Source organism: Ammospiza nelsoni, chromosome Z (genome assembly GCF_027579445.1).
Source record: "Ammospiza nelsoni isolate bAmmNel1 chromosome Z, bAmmNel1.pri, whole genome shotgun sequence".
In the NCBI taxonomy this organism is placed as follows: Eukaryota; Metazoa; Chordata; class Aves; order Passeriformes; family Passerellidae; genus Ammospiza; species Ammospiza nelsoni.
Window position 1 is genome coordinate 21,937,595 of NC_080669.1, and position 15,827 is coordinate 21,953,421.

The following is a 15,827-nucleotide window of genomic DNA, read 5'->3' on the forward strand; positions in this document are numbered from 1 at the left end:
GGGATTTTTTATGCCTTTCTTGGCTGACAATCAGTTTGGACTGACAGAGATTTTTGGAGAACTTCCTGTTAGCATGGCAGTTAATGAGTAGTTATGTTCTGCATGCATTTGAGTTCCTTAACCTTACTGTCTTTGTTCTGGGCTATGTGGTGGGTGGTGCTCTTATTCACATTACCTGTTTTTATGCAGAGATGAAGATTTCACTAAGAGTATGTACCCATCTCTGAACGGCAGCAGTAACAGCCAGCCACGCCAGCATCCTGATCAGGAAAAAGTAAACCTCATCTGTGACGTGATGAGAGTTGCCATGGAGCACATTGACCCTCAAAAGTGAGCACTTTCTTACTGTAAAGGAACCATTAGAGAGATTTCCAGTAAGTCATTGACAGGAAGCAAAGCTGTCCTTGACATCAGTTCTTTGGCCCTAGGTTCTCTGAGGTGAGCTTGTGCTCCACAAAATTAACTCTACCATGCCTTGCTTCTGCTGAGCATGCTGTCCTGGAAACATCTAATAATTCCACAGACAGCATACCAACATTTTACTATTAAATAAAATAATAGAATTAAAATAATAAATGCAGGATGCTTATAAAGATTTTGGAGATACACTCAATTTAGGATCAGTCTGTGTGGGAATGGAGATATGAGCAAGAGTTTCATCTTGGTGAGTTGCTGACTGTTTGAAGCAGCTGGCCCTTTGGAAAGATATCAGCTGTTCCATTTGACACAGAATTACTTTGTAAATGATCAGCTCCATTTTTCTGATTGATTACCTTTTTGGTAACTGTCCTTCTTGGATGAATCAACACCAGATAAAGATAAAAGCTGGGAAAATAGGATAGTAACAATGCCTGGTGAAATGGTGTTAAGGTATTGACAGTCTAATATTAAACAGTGGAGAGGGGAGCAACCGGTGGTGAGTAGCTACTGAGCCCTGAGAATTTAAACACTTTCCTGCAAACTTTCAGAAAACAAAGCATTTGCTTGGCTGGGAAAGCTATTTTGAAATAGTAAATGTGAGATGTATGGAAGTACAAATAACACCCTAGAAAGCTGTCATTTTTTTAAAAAATGCTATTTTTGTGCCAGATTTGGAAAACCATTCCAGCTAGCTGAACTTTCAGAGAGAGTTTCTTCATCATGCTAGCTGGCATGGTAAAGGAAGCTCATTCTACTCAAAACACACCTCCAGCTTTGTGACGTGTTTGGGAAGACATGCTGATAGAAGAACCTTTCTGGTCTATTCTCTTCTTTTCCTGTGTTTGCTGCCTTCCTCTAGGAGGATCACAGTGCCTGAGCAGTTTATTTTATTTTTTTTTTACTAAGACGTAAACTAGAACTTGTACAAACTGCTTTAAAAAGGAATAAGCTGTGTTTCTGCCTTCTCATTTTCTCATTCACTTCTTCTCTTTTCTTCAGATACTGCCTGTCAATACTGACAGCACATGTGAAGAAAAGTCCTCCAGAACTGGAAATTGCTCTCCAGAAGGTTCACGATCTTCGAGGTTTTGTATCAGAAACTCAAAAGTTTTGAAAATGGGTCATTTGCAGAAGCTTTATGTTAAGGAAACTTCTCTATCCAACCAAAACTGTTAAGGGGGAAACTTCCTCATCTGACCATCCAGGATCCTGGCAGACTGGCAGTCACATTTGCACCACCTGAGCTGGGACCACCCCCCACAGCTACATCCCCTACCCTCACAGTCAGACCAGGATTCCTTACTGGCTCCACTTCAGTTTCCCGTATCAGAGTCTCAGGCATTCTGGTCCTCAATATAATTAGTCTCAGTGCAGAAACTAAGTAACAAAATAGCAGCTCCAGCTATTGCCCCTGAGGAGAGGACCTGAGCAAAGGAACCCCTGGGCCTGTGAGTACTTTTATACCCTCACAGTATATCGCTGCAAAAATCTGGCAGTCCTCAGCTCCTACTGTGTCTCACAGGTCTCTATCCCCTTTGCTAGGCAAGGGGTTGGCAGTTCAAACTGGAGCTCTCACCACCCAGTGCTCAACCTGCCAGATTTCCCAGCACAGCTGAATCCTGAAATACTGCACTGGATGTGTTCCTCAACACTTTGATCATTAGCCTGGTTCACCAAAAAAATTATTTTAGGGTTGCTGTTTATGGAGCAAGCCAAAAACCAGAAATGGACTTGAATCCAGTATGTGTTTAGGTACAGCAGCATATCAGCTAAGATAGGCTGCTCTACATACCCTCAGCCCACCCTTTTGACTCGGTCTTTTGGCAGTTACCCCAGAGTTGGACCTGTTTTCACTTTCCAGTTGGAGCTCTAGTTCTCCCAGAATGGAATAGGAGGTTCCTACTCTTGATTCTGGTATCCCAAACTAGCAAACTTTGCTTTTATTCTGTGCTGATCCTTCAAGTTCGTCACAGTTGCACACTCACTGCTATGCTGGGGATGGTCCTTGAAGTTGCCCAGTAAAGGCAAAGTAACCCCTCTGCAAGGCAGAGCAAGCTGTTAGTCCAATGGGGTCTCTCTGATGTCAAGGTTTGCTTGATGATGCATCCTTTCCTCACAGCAGGGCTCCACTGCTGGTGGTGTAACAGGTCATATGCTGTTTTATCTTGTTGCAGAAAGCATTACGCCAGATGTCCAAACTGTGAGTGCAGAAGAAGCACTAAAGTACCTGCTTTTCCTTGTGGATGTCAATGAATTGTATGATTATTCCTTGGGGACGTATGATTTTGATTTAGTCGTCATGGTGGCAGAAAAGTCTCAAAAGGTCTTGGTTCATAGTTCCAGCTAAGGAACTTATTTTTCTACTTTCTCAAAGGTTCTCTGTAGTCTGCAGATCAGCTTGCATGTTTTCGTAGTAATGGCTCTCTACCCAGGCAGGATTGCAGTTGCTCAGAAGCCCTATGTGTGTTTGGGATGATGCTGGGCAAGTGTCATGTCTCTGCATCCTTTGGTTCTTGAGCACAGCTCTGGGAATTTATTTGTGTTCAAGGTGAAACAGTGCTGTTCTAGAGCAGCAGAGCAAAGTAGCTCTGGGGAAGGGAGGGATTGGTATCTGAAGTTTTGCAACTGCCCGCCTTTCATTCTCAGTTCTGCACTTTTTTTTCTTGCTTCTTTAGTGGTTCCTATGATAATAGCATGTGGGTTTAATGTGAAATCTCTGAACTGAAATGCCCATCTGCATCTTCAGAGTTTTCTAATGTTATAGCAAATTCTGCTGCTCATCAGTTAGGACACCCTATTCGTGTTAACAGGTTTTATAACCTTTGGTGTGGGGAAGTTGATCAACCTTATGTCTGCAAATGTATACATAATCATAGATAATAGAAAACAACACTTGATATGACACATAGGCTTGAATTTTAAATGTTGCCAGCCTTTAGATAGTGTTGAAATCCATGTGGGAGCCTGGTAATTCAAGTTAGTAATTTCTGACAAGAGTATGTGCACAAATCGATTAAGATGACTTACATTTGGGGGGAAAAAGCCTTTTTTAGTGTGTTACCATATTTTTTCAAATATGGGACTGTCTGTTTGTGAAGATGGGAGCAAATAAGGATTTTAGCAGATTAACTCAATTGCCATTTTTATTTTTCTTTACAGGACCCAAAAGAATACTTGCCCTTCTTAAATGCCCTCCGGAAGATGGAAACCAATTATCAGCGATATACAATAGACAGACACTTGAAGAGATACACAAAAGCTCTTGGCCACCTCAGCAAATGTGGTAGGTGTCCTAAGGAGGATTTCTGCAGTGCAACATGTCTGTTTGGGAGAGCCTTTCAGGGGAAATAGCTGAAGAAAGAGAAGGATTGCATAAGATCATCTTCCCATCTGGTAATGGGTGGTGAACTTCTGCTACTTGCTTTTTGTACTATGGGTTTGTGTGGGAAGAAAGAAGTGTTTACTCTTCTGTGGTCATGAAGCACGTGAAGTCTTGTGTTGTTCCTGTTCAAGTGAATTGTGCCTGGTTAATATCTCTTGAGGCAAAACCTCAAGGAAGTGAATGCTTTGATTTTACAGTAGTAGAATGGGTGGTCTTCCACCCAGGCACCTCTAGTTGATTCTTCATGTTGTGAACCCAGACTGTCTTGGAGCCATGTACTTTCTCCTTAATTTTTACAAAAAGTAAATTATTTCTGCAGGTCCTGAACACTTCTCTGAATTTCTGAACTTGGTGAAGGATCAGAATCTGTATTCTGAGGCCTTGAAGCTGTACCCCTCTAGCACTCAGGAGTACAAGGTGTGTAAGCTCATGACAGTGCAGTGTCAAAGGTTTATATTCCCTTATGAATGTGTTTGGATCTCCTCAGCACCTTGCATGAGGGCAGGAAAGAAACTGCAGCTGCATGTGTTCAAGCTCTGTAGGTCGTTGCTCTTCCAGTGCTGTCTGAGACCCTCTTCTGAGATAACAGCTGGAATGACTCTCAGCACTAACCCTGTGTGACTTGGTCATCAATGGTTGTTATTCCTTTGATCCTGTGACTCAGAGAGCATCTGCAAGTCCTGTTTCTTCTGCTGCACTGTCTTGTAGTTTGCTGAATAACTCATAACCTCAGAAAGACTTCTCCCTATTTTGACCTCTGTGTGGCTTGCAGATTGTGTGGGGACAATTTGTTATCCTTAAACTATTCTGAAAAGTGCTGAAGAACTTGAACACTTTTGGATGTGCTGTTTCTTAGTACATAGTGTCCCTTACTGGTTTCAGTATTACTGAAGAACTTCAGCTTGTCCAAGGTTGAGATAAAATGTTAAATACATTTAATATAAGCTAATGTAGATACTGTAAATACTCAAACACACAAGCCTTTGTACAAGGAGGAGTTGAGTGAGAGAGGAAAAAGAGAAAATTGGTCTATTTGCAGCACAGTGAAAGCAAAAAGGAGTCTTTATTCATGAGGGAGATCTGTTTCTGAGTGACTCCTTGGAAGTAATTTATTATTCCCCCTGTATCCTTCCAGTGAAATCCACTTACCCCTTCTTCGTGGAGATAGTGAGCTTTGAGTAGCCTGTGCCTGTAGAGTTACAGAGCTTGTGTGTTCCCTTGTGCCAGTGTTTGTTTTCTAAAGTAGGTTGATTCAGAGAGATATTCTAACAAAAACTGCTCATGTGGGTGAGGAGGAAGGGTCTGGTTTCCTGTAGTATCTAATTTACCCAGCATTTGGTTTGGAGAATCAGGTACCACCCCTGTGTCACATTACTGTAGCTCTGTGAAGTATCTCCATGTGCTGATCATCAGCCCTTGGTTTGATAGTGTTTGAAATGAGGTAGAAACTTCATGCCTAGAAATTCCTTGGAGAAGCTGGGTAAGAGGCTTTTGTTGATGAGCCTCCATTTTTACCAATGGAGGACTGCTACTGACCTTTCTTTTTTTTTTTTTCTTTTTTTTTCCTTTTTTTTTTTTTTTTTTTTCTTCTTTTTTTTCCTTTTTTTTTCTTTTTTTCTTTTTTCTTTTTTTTCTTTTTTTTCTTTTTTTTTGGTCCCTGTCTTTCAGGATATCAGTGATGCATATGGGGAGTACTTGATTCAGAAGCAGCTGTATGAACAGGCTGCATTGATATTTGCTCGTGCTGGCATCTTTGCAAAAGCACTTGATGCTTTTCAGAGCAGTGGCAGCTGGCAACAAGCCCTGTGCATGGCATCACAGCTTGGTTACACAAAGGATAAGCTGTCCAGCCTGGCACGGAGCATGGCAGGTAAGCCTTGAAGAGATGTAAATGTGCAGAGCAGAGTGGCTGCTGTTATTTATGGTTCACTTCAATTTTTCCTAAAATTCAATGAAAGCTTCATTATTCAGCAGCGGTTTTCTTAAATGAGAACAAAGATCCCATGTTTCCCCAAGGTTTGTGCATTTGTACATGACCTTTGTTTCTCAAAGGAACCAAAAGATGCTGAAGCTGAATTGGTAGGCAACACAGAAGCTGCCAAGCAAACTGTGCCCTTGGCTGCCCGGTGCTGACTGCTTCTTGCATTGTTCCCTTGCAGCTGGTTGCCAGACTGCTCTTCCAAATTGCCTCATTAGTTAACCCCAAGGAATGGACATGCACTGAAGTGTCTGATGTAACTGAGGCCTCTAGACATTAACTGGTGCAAGTGCTGTGCCTATTCACCAACCTTAAAGGCTGTTGGATAATTTGGAGCTGCATCTTGTTTTCTCCTTGAAGCCAGCTAGCAGCTAGGACCAGCTGATACATAAAGCTGTGTGCTGTCCTAAGGAGAGGAAGATAGCTGGTCGCAGAATTTGTACTCACTAGCACAGGTCAGACATGAGGTGTGTTGTGGACCTGGTGGACCTATATTTCAGCAAGAGAATGGAGCATCATTTCTCAGAGGCAGAGTTTATGAAGGGCCACTTAACACAGAGGGAGTATGGCTTCTGGAAGTCTACTCTTCCAGAGTCAGATCCCCAGTATTTGCTTTTATTGTCAATGTGATTTAAATCCTTCATGCCTTTAATGATTTTTATGGTGCCCTTTTTAAATTACAGCTGTAATTTAGCAATTGAGTACATGTGTGAGTGGATAGAAAGTCTCTCAGTGAGTGGTATTTTTCCTCTACTTTGTAGTTTTCTGGCACAAAAATCTAGGTTTTTCTGAGAAGCTGAAGCTCCACTTTTTCTTGTAGGAAAACTAGCTGAACAGAAAAAGTATGCAGAGGCAGCCATACTCCTGGAGCAGTACACTCAGGTAATGTCATCACCCTCCTGCCTGTGACCAGTAATGCCCAGTATTGTCAGTCAGATACACCATCTGTGTTTCCTCTGTTCTGCACCACATGTGACTCCATGCATGCTGACAGCAAAACATTCTGCCAAGGGCCCCCTTGGGGAGGGCAGAGCAGGCCTGGGTGATGCCATGAGCAGGCTGGGGATAAATGCTGTGTCTCTGAGTTTTTCCACTTGTAAAGCCTCCCATGCTTTGATACGAAAAATGTTTCAGCTCTGTTTTGTCTCAGGGAGCTGAAGCATGAGGACTGGAATAAGGAAGACAGAGTTCCAGAGGGATTTCCCCTTAGTGTGGGAGAAGTAACATAGATTTGCTGAGTTGGTTTGTGGGTTTTGTTTGCTTGTTTGGGTTTTTATGTCGTCAACACCTTGAAGTAGCTGGCATAGTAGTGTTTTCCTCTCTTGACTGGGATACTGCTGTGTAGAAATAGCCATCTGAATAGCTTCTACCTGAACATGTCTTGCTAGCAGCAGCAGCAACCCGTGGTTGCTCTTTCCTTCTAGGACTATGAAGAGGCTGTTCTCCTGCTCTTAGAAGGGGCTCTTTGGGAAGAGGCTTTGAGACTGGTAAGACATTTCAAACCATAATAACAGAAGTGGAAATAAACCTTTAGAGTGCAAAAACAGAGGGATGTGGTGTGGGTTAGATCCTTGAATGATACCTTCTCTTTCCCTGATCCAGATTCACAAGTATGGTAGGCTGGATATATTGGAAACCAACTTGAAACCTGCTATTTTGGAAGGTGAGTCTGTGCTAGAATATTTCTCTGTGCTGTAGAGGCTAAAGAAGACCTTTGCTGGGTCTGTGGGAAGTCGCAGCATTTCAGTACTGGAAGGTGTATACTTTGTTTCCACCTAATTGATGCTGCTCAGTTATCTGCATTTGGCTGTCCTCAGTTCATCTTGAAGCCCTGCAGTGTCATGGGACCTTTTTAGCTTAGTCAGGCTCCTTTGGAGCTTTTCCAGACTACACAGTCAAAAGCTGCAAAGAGGTCCGTGTCTGCATATCCATGAACAAGCAGAAAAGTCCTTGTTCCAAAGCATATGTGGCAGCAGAGCTATGGACCAGGAAAATGGCTATCTGTACTGTAAGCTTTGATGAGTAGTTTTTGGAAATAAAAAATTATTTGATAGCTTTATTCTCCCTTCCATTCAGGAAGAATGTTTTATTACTATTGCTTGTTCTTCCTTTTCATGCTTTATGAGTTGAGGGATTTTTTTTCTAAGGTTGTTGAAGGACTGTGCTTGTGTAAAAAATGCTTTTCTGTTTCTCTTGCACAAATGTTTGTGTTTTGATTTTCTTAATGATCAGCTCAGAAAAGTCAGCTGATCTTCCTAGATTCCCAGAAAACAGCATTTCTTCGCCATAAGAGTCGCCTGCAAGTGGTGCGAGAGCTGAAAGAGAAGGCCTGTGAGAACCTGCAAGGTTGGTATTGAATTGCGTATGACTTTTTCCTACATAAGTAACTGTGATCATGTTTTTATGTGTGGTTTCTGTTTGCTGTGATGGAGCTATGCTCTCCTTTAGCTCCAATGGGACCTACAGGAGTAAAACAGCACCCTTCTCAACCCCTCCTCACTCCGTATTTGGAGTGTGGTTACACTTGTATTTTCAGCTCTTCCTTGGGTCACAGCTTTCACGCAAAGAAAGTGCACCTGAAAGCTCTTCAAAATGACACAGCATTGTTTCCACAGTACCAACTTGACTGGGTGAGACAGTGCTGAGCATGTCCTCCGTGCCAAGTACCTATAGGCATATTCACCTGCCCACTGACACAGGCTCAGAGAATTCTCTGAAAGCAGAATGCTGTGTCCTAGTCCAGTTCTGCTGCACTGAGATTATCATCCCTTTTATTGTGCTGTTCAATATCACGATCCCCACCAGGGTGGAGGAGCAGTGTTGTTCTCACAATTACTGTTTCCTCTTGTGTGCTGGCGCAGTGAGTTTGGGAGCCATAAAGCTTCAGAACACCAGCGGGTAGAATGACTTTTCCCAGCAAGCTACACAGATCAGTCAGAAAGCTTGAAATAATTCTGACCTTTTTCCATACTGTGACCGTTGTTACCATATTTTGCAGATTATGAAGTGCCAAATTGCCCGGAATTGGAGCTTTTTTCTGAAACCAGCAGCATTGTGACAGCCAGTGACATGAACAGCAAATATACACACAGCAATTCAAGAATATCAGCGTAGGTATCTGCCTTCAAGTCAGGTAGTGACTGTTCTGGCATCAGCATTCAGGAGGTTAGCTTGCTCAAGCTTGGCTTGCTCCTCCTGCAGCCTTGTAGCTGCTTTAATTACAGGCATTTGATGGTTATTTTAGCTCTCATTGGAAGGGAAAGAGCAGAAAAAGCCAAAAGCTACTAGTGCAACAGGAAGAGCAGAGGAGCTGAGAGCACGGACTCTGGGTGGGTTCTGGCTCCCATGGATGTTGGGCATATGGCCAGAATGGCTGGCTGTAGAAAGTTAGCCAGAGAATACAGGCAGAGCCTCTCAAACATTAGCCGCTTGTGTGCATGCCTTGTGTTCTTTGGCCCAGGTTTCACACTTGGTGTGTGGGACTTGCTACTAAATCTCATACCAATGTCTTCCCACAGTGGTTGTGTGCATTGTTTGTGAATGCTCTTAGTAGTATGAGCTGCAGTATGGGATGGGATGTGTTACAGGCTGGTCAGGCTGGTGTAGTCTCTGGGACCACTTCTGAATCCCCTGGCTGAATTGTGAAAGAATACAGAAGAATACAGTTGTGGGGAAAGTGTGCACATTTTAGACACTTTTTTTTTTTCTTGTGGACCATATGTAAAAGAAGGAGAATGCTGCCTTAGTATTCAGCATCAGTGTGCGGATCACTTAGGAACATTATGCAAGCAGGTCTAGTCTGTGAAAGAATTTGCTTTCCTGTGATTATGGTTAGGAGCTGAGCAGGCTCTGGAGATGGCAGAAATTAAAATGATCACAGCCAAGCACAGACCCTGGCCACCAGTGTTCTAAGTGGACCTCAACTTTGCCTGATAGTGACTACTGTTTTGTGCTTAGACCAGCTCCTGCTTTGTGTTGTTCACATGCTTTAACCTTGCTGGAACATGGAGCAGTCCTTTTTGAAGTAGAGAAACAGCTTGATTCCTGTCTTGTGTTTCAGACCACTAAGTATATTGGTTAAATAGAGCTGAAAACATTGTCAGAGCACCTAAGGTTACACACAGTCCTCTGTCACTGGAGAAGGCAAGGACTTGAGTGACAAGCTTCATGCACACTGTTGATGTTCCTTCATGCATAGCCCTGCTAACAGCGAATCTGTTGTGCACACTGTAACTGAACGTGCTCTTTCCAGGCGATCCTCAAAGAACCGACGCAAGGCAGAGCGTAAGAGATACAGCCTGAAGGAGGGGAGTCCTTTTGAAGATACTGCCCTTCTGGAAGTCCTGGGAGAGAGTGTTCGTGCTGTTGAGACTGTGAAAGGTAGGATAATTGGTGATCTTAATCCATGCTGCAGCTTGTGAGGATGAGGACAGCTAAGGTACTGTGCTTGTTCTTACTGTGTATGCTGGAGAGAAAAGCTGCCTGGTCCATACAGCTCTCTGCATTGAACATTGGTTTACTTAATCTGCCTCTGTGCTCAGAATAACCTGAACTCTCTGCGTTTGAAGTTGGGAGCAGAGAAAAGAAGCCTTCTCTGTACCATTTCAGATTTGTCTTGTTTTTGTTCTCAGACGCTGTAGGGGCTCAGTAGGAACAGAACCAGTTCTGAGTTACTGCTCTCCTTCCTGTGTGCTGATAGCAAAGAAATGCAGCTGTTTATTTAGTATACCTGTGTTGATTGCTATTTTATTGCTTCTGTTCCCTCCTGCAGGAGAGATACACATCCTTCTGAAGCAGCTTGTGCTCTTTGGTTATGATGAGCAAGCTGGGGCACTGCAGCAAGCCCTGGAAGAGGTTTTGCAGTTGATGGAGACCTCGGTCCCAGAAATCTGGACTCCAGACCTGCAACAGAGCTCTGTCAGCCTGGTCTGTGCTCATCTACAGCACCTTTCATTCTCACTAGACAGTATCAAGTGTTTAACAGTATTTTGCATTCTCCAGCACAGACCCTAGAATCCTTCCATGGCTTTCAAAATCTGGGGTTTCTTTCTGTTAGAGGTTCAGTAGATATTCTGGGCAGGACCTGCTGATTCAGTACACTCTAGATGGGTACAACATGTATAGTCTACTGTCACCCCTGCACTGAGTGCCACATTGGATGTGATGAGATCTTCTGAGGATTGTGTTCCCTTGTCCTAGTGGTGACTTGTTTTTGTAAGCTCCATCTTAAGCAATTTGTAGAATATGGGAACACTCCCTCTTTTCTAGGCCTAATGGTAGAAGTGTACTGGAGTAGAGTAGGTCTTGTGAAGTGAAAAACTACTGGATTGGTCAATTAAGTCTGAACCATATATCATAAGAAGTAAGTTACATAAAGAAGGGTTATATCAGGCTTCTAAGCTTCAGCTTAATGCAGAATAAGGAAATCACAAGGGCTTTAGTTAGTTCCCTTCCAGAGTAAAAGTTTTTATTTCTAGTAAGTGTTTCTGAGCATTTATGGTGAACACAAAATGTTCCCCAATATCTTCCCCCCCAACTGCTGATGAGCAGGACTCTTAAAGACAGACTAAAATTGTTCTGTGTGACAGGGAACAGAGACTCCCAGATGAACTTTAAATATTGGTGGTGCTGTAATGAAGTCGGTCCTGCTGAATCATGACATTTATGGTGCCGTGAAGAAGTAGGTGCTGGATAAGAGTTCTGTGTCATGAAAAGCTGTGTGAAAGCAATTCTCTCTTTCTGCCTCTATATTAACTTTTCTGAGACATTGCTGCGCTTTGATCACACCGATCACACTTTGATCCTGTTCACTTTGTACTGTGAGGTCTCCTGGTTTTGGACAATCATAGCAGAGTTTCCTTTGAGGGTGTCCCTACTTGTGCCTTGCATTGTTCAGGTTGGAAAATGGCTATTTCTTCTTACAGGTCCTGGGACCCAATTCAACTGCAAACAGCATTATGGCTGCTTATCAGCAAAAGAGGATGATGCCTCCTGTTGTACAAGGTTAGTTGAGTCTCCGAATTAAGTTTGGGTGTGAAATGTCAGGGAGGTTAGTGGGCTTGGTGGCTCTCCAAACACTGCTACCTGCCAACAATTGTACCAGTTACTCAGCTGTGGTGGTTCCTTGCTTTTCTTTATGGGTGTACCATCCTGCCTTGTGGCAAGTGAGCAGCTTTCTTAATAAAGTTTATTTTGCTCTGAATTCATGTTCTAAAACTGTTTCCTGTGCTAAAATATCTCAACTGTTCTTGGGTTACTGTGTGTGTAACGTCAGTCTGTTGTGAGGGAATTGAAAATCCGATTTCTTAAAGAGCATGTTAGATAATTCTTCTTGTAACTTACCTGCTGAATTTTTCTCTCTGCCTTTGGCAGTCAGGCCAGGCCCTTGACCAGACCAGGCTACAATCTGTCATGTCACTTTGCCTTCTCTAAGTCCTTGCAGTGAATACAAAATTAGGGCTGAGAGACCTAGCAAAGAGTGGTCCCAATTCCTCAGTCTTCCATCTCTCCCCTAGTCCTACATCTTCTTTCCCTGCTAGTCCTGAAATTGCGTGGGGAGATCCTCTGTTGAATCTATAGATGCAACCTGTCTATTGCCACTTGCCAGGGTTGGCTTCAGAAAAAGCTCTTACTCACTCCAGAAGGAGCTCACTGTGGTGCCTGAAGGGCCAATGACAGGTGAATGAATGGGGTTCTGCTTTGTGCCACTAATGGTTGTGGCTTTGTGCCTGTGCCTCCTCGTTCTGAACAGTGACACTTAACTATTAAGAGGGGACTTGGTGTGCCCAGACGTTTCCTGGGCAAGCAAGTCTTCTGAGGACACTATCCTGTGCAGGCTGGTTATCAGTCACTACAGGGAAATTATAGATGTCAAGAGATTTCTCAGCATCCTTTGATTTAAGAAAAGTGGACAAAAGTAGTTGACAGCTCTTGAAGAAACTGTATGCTGTTACTCCCTGTTCTGACACTTGCTCCATTTGTCTTTCAGATCCAGAAGTACTGACTCCACCAAAATTCAATAAAAATGTGCAATGGAAGCTGCATCTTCTCCAGTAACCAGAAGCCAAGGAATCTCTGTGGACTCCGAACTCTTAACTTTTCATATAATTTCATTATATCTTTGCAGAAGGCGTTGCTGTTCTGGTATTTCTGATACACTGTTCCTAGGGCTGCTCTGGAAGTGAAGGGTCCCTCCACCTGGTGCAGCTGTGAGTGTCACCCATATGGTGTCACACTTGTGGGCACAGCTCTCATGTGCACTGCAGAGGTGGCTTGTGAGGCTGGGGAGCAAAAGGATATGCAGATCTGACAGCTCCTACCACTGTTCCCCCTTCTGGATGAAGCAATCCCACCAGTGTTGGATGGGTTATCTTCACTGCCATCCCTACCTCCCAGAGTTGATATCTGCTATGATAACAGGCCACATTTTAAGCACTTCAGCCTGCTTTAGAGAACTCATCTGCAAGACTGTACCAATAGCAAATTCCTGCAGTTGCCAAACAAATTTTGTGTCTTTTCTGCTGAAACTGGGTGTTGCTGATACCAGATTTTCATTATTGCTTTGTTTTATCAGAGTGAATGCTGCAGTGCCAACAGCCATTGTATTGAAACTGGGCCTGATCACACCAGGGTGTCTTGGACAGAGGAAAACACGAATAAAAACAGGACAGTGGTGTTGGTGTTTCACTCTGCTGGGTAATACTACCCTAATTATCTGACATCAAAGAAGATAAAGTAATGGTGCTTTATGGCACTGACCGATCAGCCGCTGTATCGTGATAATAGTGCAATAGTGCACAGCATTATTGCAGAACTGTGTCATCTGGAAACTGATCTTGTACTGAGAATTAGGTTTTACCTCAGAATACTGTCATCTGATGCAAGAAGTAACAGCAGTAGTTCTGGGAGCAGAGGAAGGAGATGAAACTGGAAGCCCTCTCAGTGGCAGCATCCCCTTCTTGGTTAATTATGGCCTGGCATTTGTAGTGTTCAGGCCATTTCCATTGGGTTCTGCAGAAAAACACCTTACAGACAAGGTGCTTGCTGTCTGTTGGAGTCGTTCAATGGCACAGCTGTGTTCTGACTGCACAGCCGTGAGCATGTGCAGTGCTGCAGGTAACTTCTTGTGTGGCAAGAACTCCATCAGATTAGACTGGCCATTTAGTCTTGCACTGTCTGTTTTGTGCTGGCTTGGGCTTGCTGGATGGAGGAGAGTGGTAAAAGTGTGAAGTCTTTTTTCAGTGTGAAGCATTGGAGCACATCTCCAGTTTTTCTGAGTTGCCTGGCGTGTTCTGGGTTGTGTGGGGGTGACTTAAGCCTGTTGTCAAATACTGTGACTACACTGGAAAGAGATTCTCCAAGAGTAATGCCTTTTGAGATGGCAAAACACATGAAAGTCTTTACAGGACAAGACTGTTTCACAGGACCTGGTCTTCAAAATGGTAGCAGAGCACAGTCCCTGGTGAAGTCAGAAGCCATCTACCAGATCTGGAGAGTCTGTGCTTCTGTGCAAAGCACTCTGGCCCTGCAGCTGAAATGTGACACTGACACTAGTAATTCCTGACATTCCTGAATCTGATGCCAAGAAATGCTGAGTCTTGCACAACTGAACCTATTGTTTAGAAAGAGAACACAAGAAAAGATAAAATTGCCACTGGCTTACTGAGGATTCATGCTTGTGCCTAAGAATGGGTACGATTTCTTTGGTTTTTTCATCATGGTGATGGTGAAAGCCAAGGACCCTTTTGTGTTAGGCATGCTTTCTTGTTCTCCCACCAAGGCAAAAATCTGCCATCCAAGTGAAGACCAGTCTTATACATCATTCTTCAAATTCTTACTGTCTTCCCCCACACCTTTCCCTCCTGAGTGAACTTGGAATAAGGAGCAGTAGAGCTGGGAGCAGCACCTGGTGTGGGTGAGCCTCAAGGGGGAATATCCTTCTTACTACTTCTGCAGTTGCTGGACCTTAATATCTTCTCAGCAGCAGCTAGGAGTCAGCTTTCCCTTGATTTCTGCTGCCATGTTCTTTTACTTTCTTAGTGATGCCTGTAATCTTGAAATATACTCAGTTTTAGTTACTGTCATTACAGACACATTGAATTTACTCTTAGGAATTCTGTGGGGGCTCCTACAAACACAGTTACCAGGAATTGAAGTAAACCATTAATGCAGAAATATGGAGTTCACTTTAAAAATATCTCAACCTCTGAGCAAATACGGCTGTATGGAAGCCTGTTTCTCTTGTTAGATATTTTCCACCTGTCTGCTGATTAGCTTCATTAAACACAGAAGGAACATAAATCCATCAAGTTCAGTAGGAAGTTTCATGAACAGATGCACAGTGTGGTTCACTGGAGCAATAGATTATAGTTCTTGCCAGTGATAAACACACCTGCTAAATACAAGTGTAGAGTGCTTTGTACAAGTGTTCCCAGGTATACTCTAATGAAGTCAGAATCACAGATCTTTCCAAAGAGGCAACTGCTGTGGGCGAGAGATGAGTAAGACCTTTGACTTTTCTGCAAGGTGGTTATGTTCTCATCCTCTGCCTTGGAGGCTTTCAAAGAATAAATTTATTCTTTTTGAGAGAAGCAGAGATAAGACTATAGTCTCATATTCTATTAACTGCAATTGTAAACGGAGAAGAGGGGGAGAGAACTTTCTTTGTAAATCAGTATTAAGAGTTACAAAGAGAGAACAAAGCCAGTGGCATTTTCATAAGGATGGAATAGAACTCTTGTACCATTCACTTTTCCACTGGGATGGCTGCAGGGGCAGGGGTCATCTGCCCCTCCACCTGATAACCCGTCACTCCATCAGCCTACCATCAGCCCATGTTAATCCCTTCACATATCTCATGGCACATCTCATGGAAAGTCCTTTACCATATCTTTCTTGGCTTTAGGCCTCATTTCTGTAACAATATTACAGAAAAGAATACAGTTCCGTAAGAGATCTAATTACAGCCAGGTGTGGATGGGAGATGCTTTATCATCACTGGCTGATGAGTGTTAAGGCTATGCTGCTATTCTGCAGCTCTCTTCCAAC

At 43.3% G+C, this 15,827-nt stretch overlaps 1 protein-coding gene across 1 annotated transcript in view; it reads left to right on the top strand.

The window, feature by feature from the left end:
* Positions 1 to 13,466, top strand: part of ELP1 (elongator acetyltransferase complex subunit 1) — a 31,461-nt gene extending 17,995 nt beyond the window's left edge. The window contains exons 22-36 of the mRNA XM_059491894.1: positions 190 to 330; positions 1,420 to 1,505; positions 2,595 to 2,743; positions 3,580 to 3,703; positions 4,122 to 4,219; positions 5,471 to 5,672; positions 6,601 to 6,662; positions 7,205 to 7,267; positions 7,383 to 7,443; positions 8,013 to 8,126; positions 8,779 to 8,890; positions 10,033 to 10,160; positions 10,552 to 10,706; positions 11,705 to 11,783; positions 12,769 to 13,466. Coding sequence (XP_059347877.1) covers positions 190 to 330; positions 1,420 to 1,505; positions 2,595 to 2,743; positions 3,580 to 3,703; positions 4,122 to 4,219; positions 5,471 to 5,672; positions 6,601 to 6,662; positions 7,205 to 7,267; positions 7,383 to 7,443; positions 8,013 to 8,126; positions 8,779 to 8,890; positions 10,033 to 10,160; positions 10,552 to 10,706; positions 11,705 to 11,783; positions 12,769 to 12,836 — 1,642 coding nt within the window. The 3' untranslated portion in view covers positions 12,837 to 13,466. The remainder of the gene's footprint in view (positions 1 to 189; positions 331 to 1,419; positions 1,506 to 2,594; positions 2,744 to 3,579; positions 3,704 to 4,121; positions 4,220 to 5,470; positions 5,673 to 6,600; positions 6,663 to 7,204; positions 7,268 to 7,382; positions 7,444 to 8,012; positions 8,127 to 8,778; positions 8,891 to 10,032; positions 10,161 to 10,551; positions 10,707 to 11,704; positions 11,784 to 12,768) is intronic.
* The last annotated feature ends 2,361 nt before the right edge of the window (positions 13,467 to 15,827 follow it).